This window comes from Ischnura elegans (assembly GCF_921293095.1).
Source record: "Ischnura elegans chromosome 13 unlocalized genomic scaffold, ioIscEleg1.1 SUPER_13_unloc_2, whole genome shotgun sequence".
NCBI classification, from domain to species: domain Eukaryota; kingdom Metazoa; phylum Arthropoda; class Insecta; order Odonata; family Coenagrionidae; genus Ischnura; species Ischnura elegans.
Window position 1 is genome coordinate 6,469,681 of NW_025791658.1, and position 20,374 is coordinate 6,490,054.

Genomic DNA, 20,374 nt, shown 5'->3' on the forward strand with positions numbered 1-20,374 from the left:
AAGCCACACTAAAACACAGTAGGCAGTCTTAAGATCAGCTGATCAATTCAATCACTCAGCCATCGATAGAATATCGAACACTGCAAAATCACGACACTTATCACTGTCCAGAATTGTGAGAATATCCAAAACGTCTTGGTGGAGGAAAGGTGACACAAAAACACAATTGAATCTTAATAACTGGGGCCACCTCCACAGCTTATCTGGAAACGAGCCATCTCGGGGATTTATCCCCAAGTTATTCTCCCGTCCTCTCCCTCCAAGCACCCATAATCCTCCACCTTACCCCATCTCACAACCACGGTAGACCGACACTAAATAACATGAGTGATTTAAAAGTGAGAATAAGCATGTACAATACAATATTTCAGAACAATTTCAATTACAAGCATAGAAATAGACTTATTATTCATTATTCAAAACAATATTATTAGGAATCAAGAGAAAGTTAACACCGAAATCAAGCATCAAATAGTATTTGACAAAGCAAACATTAGCATTCATTGAGAAAAAAAAAATAAAAAAAAAAAAAAATCAATGATATTTCATTCCTTTTAATTACTGGAATTAGCAATGCCACCATGATATGCCTTTAAATGAGAAACATGACAAATTTTCTCTTTCCCAGGAGAAACTTCCAGAATAACTGTTACAGGAGAGAGATACTTTTTAAGGACGAAAGGTCCGTTCCACAAAGGTTCCAGTTTTGCCATTTTCTGTTCACCTTTAGAACTGACAGGATGGTTTTTGCAGAGAACAAGATCTCCCACACAGAAAGTGATTTGGGAGTGAGATTTATCATAGAATTCTTTATGCCTATTTCTGGCCTTTTTTAAATTAGCAATAACATGATTCAGACATGCTTGTCTGTCATTATCGCTGAGATCATTCTCGAATAAAGATTTTGGAATGTCCCACTGATTAATTAAAGGATGCTTTAGTTCTCTGCCGAAAATTATTTTGGCAGGAGAATATCCACTGCTCTCATGTAAGGCAGTGTTCAGGGCAAAATTTAAGTCAGCCAGCATAGTGTCCCACATATGGTGAGCATTATTGCACAAAATAGCAAGTGCAGATTTTAGATTTCTATGCAATCTCTCTACCTGATTAGAACAGGGATAGTATGGAGAAACAAAAATTTGCTTAACCCCCAGTTGCAAACACATCTCATTAACGGCATGAGATTTAAAAACTTGTGCATTATCAGAAACCAAATATTTTGGAAAACCGAATTTTGGAAACACTCTTTGAGTGAGTATTGAAACAACCGAACCGGCCGTAGCCTTGCGAACTGGCTCAAGAAAACAGAATTTAGAAAAACCATCAATAAGAGAAAGTATATATTGGTGTCCACCTTTAGTCAAAGGTAAAGGTCCCACAAAATCAATATAAAGTCTTTCCCAAACTTCAGAAGGACTGTGCGACGATAGCATGCCAGGAGGTGGAGCATTTCTGGGTTTACAAGTTTGACACAGATGGCATTTTCTGACCATGTCATAAACCTCTTTTTTCATATCCTTCCACCAAAAATGTCTGCTAATCTTATCATAAGTTTTAGCCATGCCCAAGTGAGCAGACATACTAGAGCAGTGAAAATATTGAAAAATCATAGGCCTCAAGACCGTAGGCAAAACAGCTCTTCCTCGCTTAATTTTAGAATTCCCATAACATAATAGCTGTCCCTTCAGAAAATAGTTTTTGTCGTTCAAGGAATTATTATTAATCTGATTGAAAATATCCTTTAGAACGAGATCAGTTTCTTGGTGTTTTCGAATGTCGAAAAATGACAAAGGCAATTTATGTAACACACAAGAATAAGGAACAGCTGACTCCTTATGAGTGTTAGATTCCACATCTGATTGACTATTAGTAGATGAGGATGGCTGAATGCAAGAAAGACAATCTGCGACAGAATTAGATGATCCTCGAACATGATGCACAGTGAATTTATAAGAGGATAATTTAAGAACCATCCTCCCTAATTTGCCCAACTGCTTAGGATGAGAGAAAAGCCATGTCAAGGCACCATTATCAGTGTACAAGTGAAATGGTTTTACTTGTAAGTAAACACTGAATTTTTGAATTCCAAAATGAATTGCGTGACACTCCAATTCATAAGAAGAAAATTTACGTTCATGTTCCAAGAGTGCCTTACTAGCGAAAGCCACAGGGACAAAATCACCATTTACTTTGTGATTCAGAACGGCACCAACCGCCAAATTACTGGCATCGACAAATAAATGAAATTCCTCGTCAAATCGAGGGAAAGATAATACTGGTGGATTGGTGAGAGCTTTCTTCAACTGGCAGAAAGCCTCATTTTCAACGGCTGTCCATTGAAAAGGAACATTTTTACGTTTCAAGCGATTCAGTGGCATAGAAATTTCAGAATACCTTGGAATAAACTTGCAGTAAAACCCACAAAGTCCAATGAATCTGGCCACTTCCTTCACGTTTCTGGGAACTGGAAATTGTTCAATTGGTCTCACTCTCTCAGGATCAACTTGCAAGGTTCCATTTTTGATGACATGGCCCAGAAAAGTGAGTGATTCCACACCAAGCTTAACCTTGTCCTCGCACACCGTCAAACCGGCCCTGCGTAGTTTGTTGAGAACAGCATTAACATGAGATACATGGTCTTCAGCAGACTTGGAATAGATACACAAGTCATCAATATATGGATAGACACAGGAATATTTCAAATCGCCCAATACTTAATTAATGAGACGAGTGAATATTTGAGGAGAATTTACAAAACCAAATGGCAATTTATTATACTGATACACTCCGAACGGCGTCACAAAAGCAGTTAATTTCTTAGAATTCTCAGATAATGGTATTTGATGAAAGGCAGAATTGAGATCAAGAACAGTGAAATATTTAGCATCAGCAAGATATTGGAATGCATGTTCAGCAGAAGGTGTTGGATAACCGTCTGATTTAACAACTTTGTTCAACTTACGGTAATCAACCACTAATCTTTCAGATCCATCCTTTTTAGGCACTAGAAAAGCTGGCGAACACCAGTTTGAATTGGAAACCTCAATCACTTTCTTATCAAGTAAAGATTGGATGTGCTTCTTCATTAAATTAGCCTTTGGAGGTGACAACGAATAAGGATGGGATCGAATCGGAGTAGAATCTAGCAGTTCAATTTCGTAGGTCATAACAGATGTGACCCCCAATTCTTGAGAAATCACATCAGGAAACTTTGACAATAAACCCTTCAACTTATCACACAACGTGATTTCAGTGGACGACAGAACATGTGATTCGGACGAGTTACTAACTGGCGCCGATTTAAACGCTTCGCAATTGTCCGTAAAAGAAAAAAGAGAATTCGGGGCAATTTCAAAACTGACGTTCGCCGGACGAATAATCATCTTTGAATTACAAATGAAATCCACACCCAGTAACACGGGAAACGGGATTTTAGCTAAATAAAACACGTGGTTCCAAGAAAACTTGCCTATTTGAACCTTGAGTGAGACAGAGGAATTAATATGAAAAGGCTGCCCCGACACAGTGATTAAATCGACGTCAACATTCTTACGAATAACCTTTCTCCGGCAACATTTCAGAGAAGCAAAGAAATCTTCATCACACAGTGAAACTGAACACCCAGTGTCAATTAGAGCCTGGCATGGCATAGAATGAAGATTAATAGATAATATTGGCAATCGAGTCGAACACTTGTCACGGACACTCATCAAACTCACGGCAGGCTGAGTAAATCGTCATCTTTTGCGACACTCGTTCACTTTGTGGCCAGGTTTATGACAGTAAGAACAATTAATAGGAAAAGAAACTTCCCTAGGCGCACTGGAAGAGGCAACAGAAGACGGATTCCTAGAGATACGATGGAAAGTGTTGGAATATTCAGCACAATCCATTAAATGTTTAGAAGCCTGCGTGATAACAGAGTCCAATTCTACAAATGTGTTAGGCTGATTTGAGAACATAATTGCAGATTTTGTTAAAGGATTTAACCCTTGAATAATGAGTCGCACAATAGAAGACTCTGAATACTGCAAACCCAGCACCTGAGTGGCATTACGCACAGAACACACGAAATCGTGGGGCGTTTCGCGAGGGAACTGAAATCTCTTAACTTTCGTAGTGATCAAGCGATCAAACTCTCTGTCACTAACAATTCTAGCCCAAACTTTTTCTGTGATTTGAGACCATGCGAGATTCAAGTTTAACATAGACAACCAAAAATGACGAGAGCTGGCAGGTAGTTTAGATACTACAAGGTACAATAACGTTGACAGAGGAACCAAAGACAAAGAAACGATTTCATTAACTTTTAACATGAAATTAAACCAATTCTCACTGTTTGACACTTCAAATGGCGGAAAATCACTGAGTAATTGTTTGACAATTACTAACCCTTCAGAAACTGGCAATGTCTGAGAAGCAGACATTTCGTGAGAGACGTGAACATCACTACTTTCCTCGTGCGTTGGGCGAGGTGGAACCACTTCTAAAGAAGATTCCCGTTCATTATTAGAAACTTCACTTCCTACGGACACATTAGCCGTACCCCTGGCCTTACGATCCTCGCCCGTGGTTAAATAAGTTTTTTCGTACGGGTTGTCAGTACCTCCAGGCATTTTGAAAAGTGAAGTGACGACAACGAGAAAAGGAGAGAGAAAGAGCAAGAAATAAAACTATCTATCTCTGCTAGAAGAGTCCAATCACCAAAAATAGTGCAAGAATAACTAGTTGCTATCCAAACTATCAAGAAAATTACGAGCATTACGAACATTAATGTCAAATGGCATATGACCACGAGGAAAAGTCGGCAACACTAGTCACGTAATCCCACACGAACCAAAAAGCACTTAATGGAACATAAAATAACTCACTTTTAAGAGGAGAAACAACCAGAAACTGCAAAAAGTGGAGAAATAGTGGAGAATTGTCACCATTGTCCAGTACTCTGAGACCTCGACGAAAGGACAGGAACCTCGAAAGGAAATCGAACCTCAACTCTGCTACCAATATGTAACGTTACGTCGTAAAATCTGGTTGATTTTTCACGTAAGTCCAGACAAGGGAAATACTCCAACCGTCGGTCACATGCTGGATCAGCGAAAGACTCCACAAACAAGAAAAACAGCTCACAAGAAAAAGGTAGCCAAAAATAATTTACGAGTTATGACCGTACGATATCTATTCAAAGTAGAGTATTCAAAAAATCAGAAGTATTACAGAAAACAATGATAGTAATTCATGATCCCAAGAAAACATTACCAGCTAAATACCAGCAGAATAATTGCTCAAAATTTGCCATGTCTCACTAGACATGTGTCTCCCAGCAGGTCACGATCAAAAGAGGGCTTGCCTATGCAAAGCGAGACAGCATTTGAGGGGAGGGCTTCTTCCAGGGAGTGGAGGGGTAGCCAGGCGAATTCAACAACCGCCCACTGATGCGTCACTGCCCCTGCAGAAACGGCCGCTCCACCAAAACACCATTCCCTGGTTTTGAGACAACAGCCAGCACCCAGAATTTTCCCCTCAACTTCTGGGTTGGAGACATCAGAGGAATCAGAGGGATAGTTCATTGGAACACATGGAGGGGAAGGAGATACTGGGGTGAGGTGTTGGAGGGAGAGAGAATTGTGATAGGACAATGGTAAAACTTCTCACTCCAAGTGCAATACTAAGGCCTTAGCACCGATTTCCCCTTGCTTGCCAAGGAGAAGTATTTCTCCGCAGTAGTCCTATATAAGTCTTGCATTGCAGGTAGGCTGGTTCGGGGCTGGTTCGGAGGCTGTTTCGGAGGCTGTTTCAGAGGCTGTTTCCAGAGGCAGGGTTTTCAGAGACAGGATTTTCCAGAGACAGGATTTTGCGAGACAGGACACTTTGCTACAGGGCCCCTTTGCGCGAAAAATCCTTTGCGCGAAAAAACCTTAGCGCGAAAAGTTCTTGGCGGGAGAAGTTCTGCGGATAAGTTCGGAGGAAGTTCGAGGAAGTTCGAGGAATTTCTGGGGGGGGGGGGGGGGACCAGAAATTTTTGGGGGGGGGGGGGACACTAAAAAATGCCACATTATGGTCAATCCCTTTTCTAGTAGTCTTTGAAAGAGTAACTCTAAATTTTTCAAGTGCTCAGAATCGGAACTACCAGTTATTAATATATCATCTTGAAAACAGAAACAATTCGGTATCCCTGTAAGTATCTGATCCATACATTGTTGCCATATGGCAGGAGCAGGAGCAATACCAAACGCTAGCCTTGTATACTGATACAGTCCTTTGTGGGTTGCGATTGTTAGAATTTCTTGTGAATCCTTGTTCATCTTTAGATGATGATATGCTGAGTTTAGATCTAACTTGGTAAACTTCTTCCCACCCTCAAGATGACTGAAAATGTCCTCTATTCTTGGTAATGGATATTGGGGAACCACTAAATTTGGGTTAACAGTTACCTTAAAATACCCACATATTCTTACTCTATCCACTTCCTTAGGTCTTGGAACAATTGGGGTAGCCCATTCACTGTTATCTACTTTCACTAAGATGTTCTGTTTTACCATTAGATCTATTTCTTTTTCAATGAGGGGTTTGTACGCATAGGGTGGATGTCTGAACTTCATTGCTTTTGGTTTGGCATCCTCTTTTAGCCAGAGTTTCCCCTCAATACCTTTTAAAACCCCTGGTTTAATGTCAAACAATGTTTCATACTCTTCCAGCAATGAAGCCAGATTGTTTCCAACCCTCTCAATTTTCTTTACCCTTCCTTGCACTATTTCCCATTCCACAGGAATTTCTTTTAACCAATCTCTACCCACAATGGGTTTACAATCATTTTCTACAACATATAGCATTAGGGTTTTCTTGATATTTTTAACTCTAACATCTACCAGACATTCCCCCACAAGAATTATTCTTTCTCCTGTGTAGGTTTTCAGATGCACATTACTGTGTTTCAAGAGTTTGTCAGGAAATGTTTCATAAAACTGAGAGTTTGACATTAGGGTAACTGCGGAACCAGTATCAATTTCAAATGGAACATGCTTTCCCTCAACAATTATGGCTAGATACCACGCATCCTTTTGTTTAATTTTCCGTTTCTATCGATTTCGAATGTTTGGATTTACCTTACCCAGGTAAAAATATTTCGTCTGTAACTAATCTGGATCTGGTCTGAAAGGCTAAATTTTGTTCTGTAACTGGTCTGTAACAGAACTGGACTGGTCTGGATTTCAGAGAGGCAAAGGAAAATGGTCTGTAACTAGTCTGGAATCCTGGTCTGTAACTGTGCTGTAATATTCGATGGTGTGTAACTGATCTGGATCAACTGTCTGTAACTGTACTGTAATTTTCGATGGTCTGCATCTAGTCTGGATCTATTCTGTAACTATGCTGAAATATTCTATGAGTTTCAACTGGTCTGGAACTATTCTGGAAATATTCCAAGTGAGTCAACTGGTCTGGATTCTGATGTGACATGAGATCTGATATTTTATTCGGTCATCTGCAATTGCTCTTAAATTTATTTGTAACAGTGAAATGATTATAATGTATATCAGGCATTGATACTTAATGGAATTAGGAATCCTGGGCCATGGAGCGGTCAATTTTTAATGCCCATTATTTTTTTTTCAAGAAAGGTTAAGCAATTTTATATTTGTTATTTCATAGATGAATTTCACATGGGTTCAAAGGTACCCACTGCCCACAATCATGGCTTGTGGAGAGTTGCGTTATTTGGATGGCATTAGAAAGGGCTGCATCATAAATTGAGACTAATATCAGAAGTACTTATGATATTAGTCTCAATTTATGATGCAAACTTTAAGCATTTAAGCAAGCTTGGTAAGATAGTAAAAAATGAATATGCGAGGTAAAAATAAATATTACTTCTAAATGATTGCATAAGAAATGAAGGTTGAAATATCAAATAGGGTTTTAGAAAGTAGTTAGCAGTCAATAAAATAATTTGCAATGGTTTATTCTAATTCCAATGTATTTACCAATTTCAGGCAAAACGTTTTGCCCACAACTTCCACTGTAATAAAAATGAACTCCTCCATGGTGGGTAGACATAGGGTAAATGAAGGCTAGTACCCTCCATGGTGTGTAGTTAACCCTCCATCAACCCATGCTCTACATTCCAGGGAGGGTAAGGCAAGGGTAGCACTACCATGGAAGAAGGATTCTTCCATGGCACTATCCTTTCCTTAGATCTCCTTCACTATCACCAAACATCTACACTTACATATGTTACATACTAACATACCTATCTTCTTTCAAAAAATTACATTGCATTTCTGTAGGGAAGGGGTGCAGTTAATGAGCTGATTGTAAGAAAAATTTAATATCTTCCAGCTATAGCTGGAAGTAGTATACTATAGACTACTATATATAGTAGCGCTTACGCACTTTATTTGGGCTATGGAAGCATTAAATAATATACTAAAGTATCTATTTGCCCCCTCAAATGCAAAAGGATCTCAATTCAGAACACCGTGTATAAAATGGTAATAAGGTGAACGTAGTGCATCATTTCAGTAACCCATTAAAATTAAAGCATTTGTTGAAGAGGAAAATATCTGAAAAGTCCCTCAGGTACCTTCGTGAAGGTACACCTCGCACCTATAAGAAGCAGGTGCACCTGCTCCAGAGAAATTTAGTTCTGTAAAAGAATGTAGTAACAGCGGTAAATACATATTTTGCGGATTAAAAACTTGAGTTACAATTTTTTCCCATTATATAACGTATTAAAAATCGTATTTTGAAACTTGCGCCAAAACAACCGACGGCCATCTTCTATACCACGTGACCCAACAGCCATTGGCACTGGAATGGAATGCTGGAATGTTTACACTCGTAGATACAGTAGTTTCCGACTTTGTGAATTAATCTGTCTTAAAACCGCATTTTACAAGTAACTGTATGTTTAAAAACGTATGGATGAGGAAAATATTACGTTTTTCAAAGTGAAAACTTCCAAAAAGGAATCGAAAAAAATACTGTTTCATGCCAATTGCATACTATCACAATGAAATCAACGCCGGATAAAGTTTTTATTTACCGGTTTTGCGGAAAAAGTGGCTCCTTGCAGCACGTAGAGATTTAAAGAAGATGCCTTGGTCAGCATCAACCCATCTCTGCTGCGCTGACTATTTTAATGTAAGTACATGGAACATATTTTTACAATCGATAGTAAATCAACGAACTTGAGTATCAACAATTTTTAGGACTAATGCAATTAATGAACTACTTCTTTCAACCCAATAGTTATATAAGATTATTTATTACTACGTTCTCACTGTGGTTACAATTTAGGTTGATCTTTGGCTTAACTTGTATATTATAAATACTATTCATTTAGATCGATTAAGTTGAAATATTTCAAATTACTGTTCTCGCGTTAGAAACCACATTGTTATCAGTTTTTCATGGCATAAAAGTATTAAGTCTCACTATAAATTCATTCGTGCATGAAGGGTTTCTCTTGAAATTGAATAACCATATTAGAGAATATGTGGAACAATTTTAAGTTACCTTAAGTACTTATTACTTAGCTGGTTATTAAATGTTACAATTCTCATTTTCCAGGATTGATGGCGATGGACACTAGACATTTTCCCTACTACAATACATGTTAACTGTGTTACTAGTACTAGAGAATGTTTTGAGTACATCAATAAATGTTAAATTGCCTGTATGGATTTATTTTATTGCATAGAAAATCATCCACCTCCATACGAATCCAAAATTTCCCGTTGCAGGGGATATGTTATTGATGGTTTGTCAAAAGTCATGCTAACATAAACTTGATTGTTTCTGGCTTTACTTTGTGAAAATCCATTCTTAATAACGTTTAACAATAACGTTTTATTATTAAAAATATGCTAACATGTTTTATCAACTTAGATGGGAGTTCACAGCTGAAATGCAGTTGCCATGTGTGAGTACAATGAATATCTTACGATCGGGTTGACATTTGTTAAATTCTGAATTCCATTTGCACTCATACTGGCATAATCTGGGGATACATTAACTCTGAGCTTTTGATTGTAGTAAGAATTACTTAACTTTCTTGCCCCTTACAGCTGAAGACATCCATAGAGATGTATCATCGCTTTTCAAAATTTACAAAGTATTAAATTGATTATGTAAGAATGCCATTGTAACCATTGAAGATTACTGCTATCCAGTATGCCTTTATCTCAGTCATATTTGGCTGGCTGGGAAATACCTTCAGTATGCTTCTCAGATTTATTTGTTTAGGCTGTTCCCTTTTCCTTACTAGCTGAACTGAACCAGTCAGATCAATGAGATTGACTGATCTTTTAGTTATCCTGAGTCTCAGGCTAAGTAGTATAAACCAACTAGTCACTAGAACAGATTAGTTCCAGACCACATAGTCTCCCTGAGAACAGCCCAGTTCCAGAGCAATATACAGACCAGTTACAGACCAAGCTATACCTGGGTCCAGACCAGTTTACCCACCCGTTGTCCAGACCAGTTGCAGACCAAACTGGTCTGGAGCAATGTTTCAATTTCTTCCCAGTTCCAGACCAGCTACAGACCTTTAGCTCCACCCCTGTTCCAGACCTGTTCCAGCTCAGTTACAGACCAAATATTTTTACCTGGGTACTTTCAGAAACAAGACCAACCTTGGAAGCTTTACAGCAATTAGAAATACCTTTCACGTGGTTTCCTTTTGAAGTGGTTTTCTTATTACCAGAATTAGTTACCACCACATAATCACAAAATAAGCTGTCCTTGTCATCTTCTTCTGAATCCGAACTTCCTTGTTCCTCCAGGGAGTTCACTATCGCCTTATTGTTCCGGGTATCGTTGCGATCATAGCACACCTTAGAAATGTGACCTTTTTTCCCACACTTTTCACAGGTAGATTTCCTCTTGGGACATCTAGGTCTGGTATGCCCCTTTTCACCACAACAATAACACGTCAGTTGATTGATCATAGTTGCAGCCTTCTCACGTACCACTCCATCTTGCCGTCGAGCGGCTGACTTAGGTTTAAATTGAACTTTATTCACACTTTGGTTCTGATTCACTTCAGAAGCATATCTCACTGCTGCTTCCACGGAAAGTGCTATCTCAGAAGCCCTGGCCCAGCTCAAATTATCACCTTCTTCAAACAATCTCTGCCTGATACGTTCTGACTTCAAACCTACCACCAACTGATCTCTGAGGCGATCTTCTAAAGTTTCATTGAACTTACAATGCTTGGTCAACACTTTTAAAGCGCTTATGTATTCCATTACTGTTTCCCCCTGTTGCTGCATCCTCTGACCAAACACCGTTCGAGAGCGAATTGATGATGGTTCGGGTTCCAATCTGCGCCCCAACTCACGACATAACTCGTCAAATGTTCTCGTACCTGGTTCTACTGGATGTAAAATATTTATCAGCGACTCCACAGTGTTAAATCCTACATGTCCAAGGAATAAATCCACTTGCTTCTCTGGAGGAACATTTTGCGCGCGAAACTGATGTTTTAGTACCGTAACATAAGTTGACCATGACACTTCAGATTCATTAAAAGGCTTAATGTTGATGGAAAACTTTTGATTAGCCATTACAGTTAATGAATCGTTGTGTATCCCATCCTCGTCGCCACTGTTGTGTTCAGACATGGTCACATGGTACTTAATAACTGTTTATTAACCAATGTTACTTTACACTCTTACATTTTACATTGCGCACCGTACTACTCACTTATTTGCAGTGCTACCAACATAGAGATAGTACACTGTCGAACTTCAGTGGATGTGAAACATGATATACAGCATGCAGTGCTGTGGTTGGGCCGGCACGGCGTACCTCCGAAGATCAAAACTCGTTGGAGTACACTTCGAGTCGATCTGAAACCTCCTCAAGTGATTTTTGTCGAGTACCTACCGCCTAAATTCTTTCCCTACTACAGCACTGACAGTATGGCTCATAAAGTCATACCATCCTGCCATGTCATCAACTCATTTGCGGATAGGCACATCTGTCAAACTTATACTTAACACACAAAGAACTGCGCTTTGGGCTTGTCATGAAAAATGATATGGAACAAATGTCCTTCCGTCTCCCACCTTTAAAACTTTTTTCAAATACACATTTAATAGATTTTTACCACTCATCCACTCGTGGAACTCATTCGCAGTGGCGTAACTAGGAATATGCTTTCGGGGGCGGAGGGCGGAGGGAAAAATTAGAGCTGTGAGAGAGTGTCATCGTCCTGTATTTGTTTCTATCTCTTTGTTTCAATTTCTATTATATGTTATTATGATTGTATATTCGCCTGTGGCGACCTGTGTGAATGTGAAATGTATATATATATTGTGACGGATCATGAGAACGCCACATATTTTACTGGGTTGGGAGGGCATCATTAGTCCCGAGTACGGAATGATCGAACCATTATTGAGTACTTTGAGACACAAAAAATATATTTTCCACTTCAAACATAGCATACACACACATTTATCGAAATTAAATACCCTGATGAAGATGAGGTGAACGAAAAATGCACAATATGATATGATTAAATTGCCCCCCCTCCAAAAGAATACAAAAAGAAACAATTTGTGATTTGTAGAATTCGTGGGCTGAGTTTACAATTTGCCCAAATTAAGTTTTTAGGCTGCTTTCGAGGTAACACTGAATCAGATTTCTGACAAGGAGTCAACAGTTTGGTGATTAGATACGGCGCACCGGGATAGAGAGAAAGAACCCTAATATTTTGGCTACACAGTTTGGGGATTAAATCGGGTCTGGGCGAACAAGCACGGGGACGGGTCGCTAACTGCGACGTTCTTACGGTTTCGTCGGAGCCTTGAGCAGTGGGAGCCGTCGATGATGCGACGCGTTGGACCCCAAATGTCCGCGGGATCGAGGGCTGTCTTCCTCCCGACCTCTGGGCGTTGGTCCTGTCTGTCGCTCGTCTGCAATCTTGCTTTCCGCTGCTGGCTACCTCCGTAGAACAATCTCGTCCCGCTAAACAGCACTCTCTGGTTACACCCAGAAAAATGACGACCATCAGGCACGTCACCAATCCCGTTCTCTCTCCGTCGATCAGGCTAGCGTTTCTCGCCCCAAGGCTCTCTCTCCCCGCGGATTTATACTGATCTGGAGGGGGATGATACACAGGGGATGGGGTTTTTTGGGACAAGAGGGGTTTCACTCGTGCCTCAGTGTTGAGTGGGGCAACCACCGGTCCGTGCTGACCAACACAAAACACTTGCGAGTCACTTGTACCTCATGCCCGGGGCATGACAAACTATTCACGCACACACTCAGTCATACGCACGCTCATCCACACATATGTGATCATCCCCTACTCGGGTCATTACTCAGCGAAAGAAAATACGTGACATATGGTCGGTACGTCACAATATATATGTACAATCACTTTCAAAAGTCGGTCCCCATACCTGGCGCAGCCGTCTCCGTTATTCTCCGAAGTCGACCTTCGCGTATTGCTTACACGTTCCTTGTCCACTGGGGATCGATTCGACTTGATCAGGTAGTACAAATGGTGCAACTTGACTACTTTAACCGTCGTCAAGAGCCCCACGCACGACTTCAGAGGTAGGAAGGCCGCGTGAACCTTCCCCCCCCCCCACACAGCCAAACAATTCCACCACCGAAGAAAGCGGAGAAGAATATATGGGTTTTTCCGGCAAGTAACCCATCGCACGAGGAAGAGAGGAGACATCTGTGTAGTTTGGTAAACTTATACAAAACATACTGTGCAAATAAATTTTCGGAGCATTTCGAGCATGTTACTCCAATATTTTTTCTTCACTTCGCCTGGTGAAAAATACGTAAATATATACGCCTATGTAAATATTGTCATCTGCGTCACGGTTACCATCCGTCATCGCGTTCATCCATGCCGGCGGTTAAAGATTTTCAGACATTTTTTCAATGTTTACAAGTTAAATAGCAGTCACTCCCCAAGTAGTAGGTTATTCGGACTACAAGTAGTGCCTACATTTTGATTAACGCAACTTATTCCCATACTGTGAATAGAAAATCAGAAGAAGTTTTTAAATTTTTACCGGTCAAAACTACCGGTACGGCAATTTTTTATGGGAGAAGATAATTTTGCATTATTTTTTCGAATAAGCAATTGGATTGTCTTTAAATTTTATTGAATTGCTTTTAAGGTAAACATAAATTTTCACTAAAAGAAGCAGCGAGATGTTTATTGGCATCAAGTGAAATGGCAGGCTGTTAGACTATAATGCGTCGCACAGTGGGCCAAAATCCAAAAAAGCTGGCCAAAAGTCGAAAAATGAAGTTAGCGCAATTCAACCAAAAACAGTTGATATTCATTATTAAGCATGTACTCTATAATATAGGATACCATACAGAGCATGGAATACGTTAATATAATTTTTACAGCTGTTTAAAGTAGAGCATGTCGGAGTGATTTTAGCGACCAAATTTTTTCCGTTGAAAATAGCTAAATTTGTAGTTTCATTACAGTGTCGTTGTTACGAATATTGGTTTAAATGTATTTTTATCCATAAAATTGGTCTTCATAAAATGAATATGGACAGTGTTTGTTTGATTTTACTTGTTAATTCATATTTTTATAATTTTTCAAAAACTGTGTTGATTTTTCATTGAATTACATTTTTAACGGCAATTATCGTTTGTTTATACATCAGAATACACGGAGTTATTTGCACTGTGAGATAGACAAAAGCATATAGAATAATGTCCAGAATGCAGTTTTTGCGATAACTTGCGATCCTAATTTTAACAACCTTATTTCTGTGAATCAACCCCGGCCGCACGGTCCACTGTGGCGGCCACGAAACGGCGGCGGGACTAAGCGAAGAAAGGATATGATATCCGTGCATAAAGACTACGGAATACTAAAAGTCCAATGACATTTGTCACTTGAATACATATTTTATGAATAATTGTCATATTGTTTTTGCACATTATACTGTAAATGGCTAAATTCAACGAATATCTTGTCGCAAATAACAATTTCTTGCTATATTGGTGACTGGCAATTCTACGATTAGGTCATTGGAAGGTTCCTCGGCAGAGTTATGGCTAAAATATATTTGAAAGGATTTTCTCAGAATTTCGGATTTCCCTAAAGCATCATGGGCAGGCTGCGGTCGAGGGGTTTGGGAAGGTCATGCACGTGCAGCGACAGGCGCCCACGCCGAATGGTTGAGGATTTGCGACCCTCCGTACTTACTGGCCCGACAATGCTGGTTTTACAACCTTACCAGTAATGACTCTTTTCTACTTCCCCTAATTCATCGGTAGCTATCCCATGTTATGCTTTTTACACTTTTTTGTCTCTTTTTGCCGACCCTTACCGCCACTTGTTCCGACAAATGGAATTCTTAGTTAGGGTTTTTCGGTTGTTTTTGCGTACCACATCCATCAGTTGTCCTAGAGAGAGTGTCGAGTGAACATCCACTATAACACTGGATTGATCTGTTCAACGTCAGAAGCGCTTTAAAAGAGGATTTAGTTACCTACTTGTTCCTGGGAACCAAAGCCTCCTTGCACCCACCTCCGTTTCGTTGTGACTTCAATAAGTGTTCGTCGCATCCATCGAAAAAGATTTTACTTTCCATTGTAGCGAGAAGCAGTTCGAAGTTAAGCAAAATTTTTAAAATGATTCCTAGTTGTAGTCCGCAATTTTTTTTGCTACCCATGTAAGAATGATGATAGTTCGGTTTTCGATGGAACTGATTACCTGATATTTTTTAATGTCTTTTTGATTCAAGTTTTTGACAGTGAAATTATTAGCTAGTATTTCTTCAATATTAAAATTATAAATTATTATGGTCTCTGTTACTGGTTTATATTTATGTTGCATTGCACTCAACTACTTATTATTTGCGGTGACTTTATGGTATGTACCCTTATCTGACGGTTTTACCCTTGGGTCTTCGCGCGGAGGCCGCGTGCGGACGGTAATAAACCTAACGGTTCGCGCGCTTTCCTAGCCCTTTTCACTCGGCGGCTGCCCACTTGTGTCCCCAGATTTGTTCTTTTACTTTGAACACGTGCAAATTTTTCCAATCTAGAAGTTTAATTTTCCCAAAATAAGCCGTCTAAGCGATTGGCTCGCTCATTTCTAGCCGAGTCAGTTTCCTTTCAGTAGGTATTCCTCGTCGAATTGCCGAAGGACGTCCACAGAGTAGTTGCTCAGCTATGGATACAACGACAGTGACTAGTCAAGATTTACATAGTGTCGTCTTGGCAAATAGAGAGGGAACTATTCACAAAGTTTTTATACATGGAGCGGGAATCGTGAAATATGACATTCTTCCTATTGGGCAGCTTTCCGAAGAGGCATTGGAAGCCCGACACAAGGATTAGAACATTAGAAGATTAGAAAAAATCGGGTAAACATACCAGAAAAGTTGACTTTTTGACTCAAAATTTACCTTATGCAAAACTATTTGATAGCTTTAACGTTGTTAGCAGTAGAAAAAATTCTATTTTTCCCTTGATATTTCCTGAGCAGAAGATAGGCGTGCCCCTGTAGAGTTTGCTTCCCGCATCACATTCGCCTATTTTAATTGTTATCGCCCTTCTAAACAATATTTTGGCCTACATAATCCTAAATAAGTTAAATTGCACATTTACAATACACAATTTGTAAAATGTTTCTTTAATTTACTAATAACTTAGACTCTAGCGACTTTTGGCCAGCTTTTTTCTATTCTAGCCCACTGTGCGTCGTAGGAAGTGTTGTCCTTTTGTTTATGGGAAATACTCTTACATTAATATTGTTCATTTTTTTAAGAAAAACAGTACATGCAACATGTGCGTGGAGTTATGATGGTGAGTCAACCATAGTTATGGTGGTCATAGAAAAACATCATTTACCTGCCTTTCTGAATTGAAGATTTTACGAATCACCGTGCCTGCGCCCCTCCCAACTTGAACTTACTCCTTTAATTAAAAGTGACGCCCATTCGCATTAGGCCCTTTCATTCTAACCATATCCTTACTTTCATCCTTCCCCTCCCCCTTACCAAAAAATCTCTCGACCATGGATAGCACTTCTTCTTTTTTTCCTCTCCATCCTTCTCACCTTTTCCTTTCTTTTTTATACTCACATCTCGGATGCCTTCATTCTTTTCTTGTCCCTCTTTTGTCGTCGCCTAAGTTTCCACACTGTCAAACGCTACATCCCAAGCAGTATATTTGGCAGCTCATAAGTTTAATTTGTATTAATAATGCAGCAATAGTCATTAGGTACCCAACACGGTATATTTTTATCGGATGAATATTATGCGTGCGTAGTTTAGTGTCAGTGGGAATATGATCAGCATTTGTTCGCACGTAAGACTGACTCAAGGTATTCATTACATGAGTGTAAGTTCTATTTATGATGTAAAACCACTTATACATAAAAATGTGTAGGATATTGCCCTGCATGATATCAGCAGGCGCCAATTACGACTGGTTTTAGCAGAAAAAAAAGAAACGAAAAAGGGGGAAGACTTCCCTAGTAGCAATCGATATCCATATAATATCCATAGATGGTTACCAATATCCAATAAGCATTATATCTAAAAGTAATATTGTATGGATATTGTGAGGATATTGATATGTGCCGGCTTTTTGAAAAAGCATAATATCCAAAAGTAATATTGTGTGGATATTGTAATGATGTTAATTTTCTATTGACTTTTGGATATTAATGGGAATGATAGACATTTCTTTAATTCCATTCAAACATACCTGAACATAATTGGTGAATACATTGTGCACCAGGGGAGCAGCCGGGAATAAATGGTTTTAGGCGCAACTAACACTGGGGGGTCCAAGGGTCTGGAATACCCGCTAGGGTAAGTGGGATATGCAAGGGCCCTCCCCTAGATTAATTTTCAGATAAATGTCTCAAAAGGTGAGTTTTACGGCTTTCTGAGGGATATTTTATTGATCGCTCACACTATATATTCTATCAGTAATATTAATCAAATTAAAAGAAATGGATTAAACTTTAAAATTTCCCTAAGCTCTAAGGGTAGGGAGGTTTATCCCCCAAACCCCCCTCGCTGCGCTAGTGATGCATACTATGGTCACAGTCTAAACTGTGCTATGGTTGCAATGAAAAAGGAATGCAAATATAATTTAGGCACCAAAAAGTGAAAACAGGGACAAGCAAGTATTTTCGTAACTTTTGGTAACCATGAGAAATATATATTTGGCGTTATAAATACCTAAGTTACATATTTTGCATATTATATTGCGTAATTATTTTTTAATATAACGAATTAAATATCGTATTTTGAAACTTGCGCCATAAAGACCGGCGGCCATCTTGCATTGCACGTGACCAAACTGCCATCGCCAAGGCCATCGCAAATGTTCCTGAAACCACAGCTGAAACTGTTTACATTCGTAGTTACTGCGTTTTTTGACTTTGCGAATTTAGCTATGCAGTAGAATCTTATCTTGCAAGCAAATTTACGTTGAAGTATGCTAAGGAAGACGAATATAATCCGTGTTTCGCTGTGAAGACTGGCAAAAAGGAATTGGAAAAATACTATTTCAGGCACTTTGAAAAGTTGTGTTACCTTGGCCCACAGTTTTCCCAACCAACACAACTACTTTGAAATCAACGCCGGATTAAGTTTCTGTATTTTGAATTACCGGATAAAGTGCATCTTAGTGGCACGAAGAGATATAAGAAGATACCTTTGTCATCATCAACACATATCTGCTGAGCTGACCCTGTAAGTAAATGGAACATTTTTTCGATTCGTCAGTGAATCACCGTACTTGTGCCCATGTACCCTTTCGTATGTAATAATACGATTAATGAACCGCTAATTTATATCCAATAAGTACTTAAGATTATTAATAACTATGTTCACAGTGTAATCACAACTAAGCATGATCTTTGCTTTCGCGGCCATAGTAAAAATACAATCCATTCACCGATTAAGTTGAAATATCAGGTTTCTCGCAGAAGAATCCACTTTGTTAGCAGTTCGTTATGGTATTAAAGTATCAGTCTCAATCTCAATTAACTTGTATACGAAGGTTTTTTTTCATGAAAATGAATAACCAATAAAAATATGTCGAATAATTATAGTAATTAATAAGCTGTTCATATAACATAGCCATCAATTTAACTCTCTCCGATCATTATCATCTAGGTATTGATTTGTGCTTCAGTTCATTTTTCACAAATGCCTAAATTGCAAGGGAAGTCATAAAGAGATTATATCGTCATCAATTTTCACAATTTGCTGGCAATTTCTGTAGAAGTTGGAATTGAGGAAAAAATAATATCTTCGAAAAATAATATCTCAACTGGTTTTAATATATATTGGATATCAGTTTGTGAATGCAATGTGCAATAAACAGGACATAACTGAATTGCCAATAAAACCTGAAGAAACTAGCAATAATGCTGGTGAAACTATTGTTAGGTTAAATGTCTCATGCGACAGATTCCTATAAAATTGTATCATCATGAATATTTGCCATTCTGTGAAAGACTTGACACATCTACCTTTGAAAATGAAGATTAACATGTATTTACTTTGTTAATTTCATTGCAGATTTCAGAGTTGGCCCTCATTGGAGGCAACACTTTAAGGAAATGATTATACGAACTTTCCGGTATGTCATGAAAGACAACTTGTCAGCAAACTATAGCCGGATAGGCTACAAAAAGAAACGAGAATTTTCTGAGCTTGGCCTGAAAGCAATAATTTTTGGTAAGTTTTATATAACATTTTTTTCATCATTAGATGAGAGGGTAGATAGTGCAGGGGCAATTCTAAATCAAAAGGATGTTTATTTGTGAAAACGCCCGAACAAACATCTATCCCTTTCTTCAGTAAGGCCTATTTCTTTAGCTCTTCATCCCCACTACATAAGTTATTGTTTTACTTATCTCTTCCTTATTTTCCAATACATTGTTCCTCCAAAAAATTTATAAATTACCTGTGATGATTAATTGGACTACATGTTGTTGATATCATTGTCATAGGGAATACCTCTTCTTTTACAGATAAAGTTTGACGTTACCACCTAAGTGCTTCATCTAAGGAACCAGAAAATTACATAAATGATTGCCAAATTTAGGGATGCCTAGAGGAAAGGCCATCATATTAATCATCCTAATCAATATTGCAGTTCTCACTTATTAGTGGCAATAGTGTGGAATTAATTTTCCCATATTACGTCAATTGGTGTTTTAACTTTTAAGTTATATTGAATGACAATATTAAATTTCCTTTTTAATGTTAAATTTTATATCTTTGTGGAAGTATTCTTTAGTGTGCTGTTTATTAGTCTAGCTTGTTTTAAAATTCTGTTAGAAAATTTATTTCTTTGGTTGTTCCATTTTGGGAATTGAGATACATTAGAAAATAAATAG

General features: G+C 38.7%; 1 protein-coding gene and 1 long non-coding RNA gene across 2 annotated transcripts; one reads left to right on the top strand and one right to left on the bottom strand.

The window, feature by feature from the left end:
• Positions 1 to 7,079: 7,079 nt before the first annotated feature.
• On the bottom strand, positions 7,080 to 11,735 carry LOC124172760. The gene is made up of 2 exons (XM_046552248.1): positions 10,616 to 11,735; positions 7,080 to 7,111 (listed from the first exon to the last, which is right to left on the bottom strand). Exons 1-2 carry the CDS (start codon positions 11,622 to 11,624, stop codon positions 7,080 to 7,082), a joined length of 1,041 nt encoding a protein of 346 aa, XP_046408204.1. The 5' UTR covers positions 11,625 to 11,735.
• On the top strand, positions 8,899 to 9,679 carry LOC124172728. Its single transcript, XR_006868260.1, has 2 exons — positions 8,899 to 9,141; positions 9,571 to 9,679. It is a non-coding gene; the product is annotated as an uncharacterized LOC124172728 (long non-coding RNA).
• Positions 11,736 to 20,374: the final 8,639 nt, after the last annotated feature.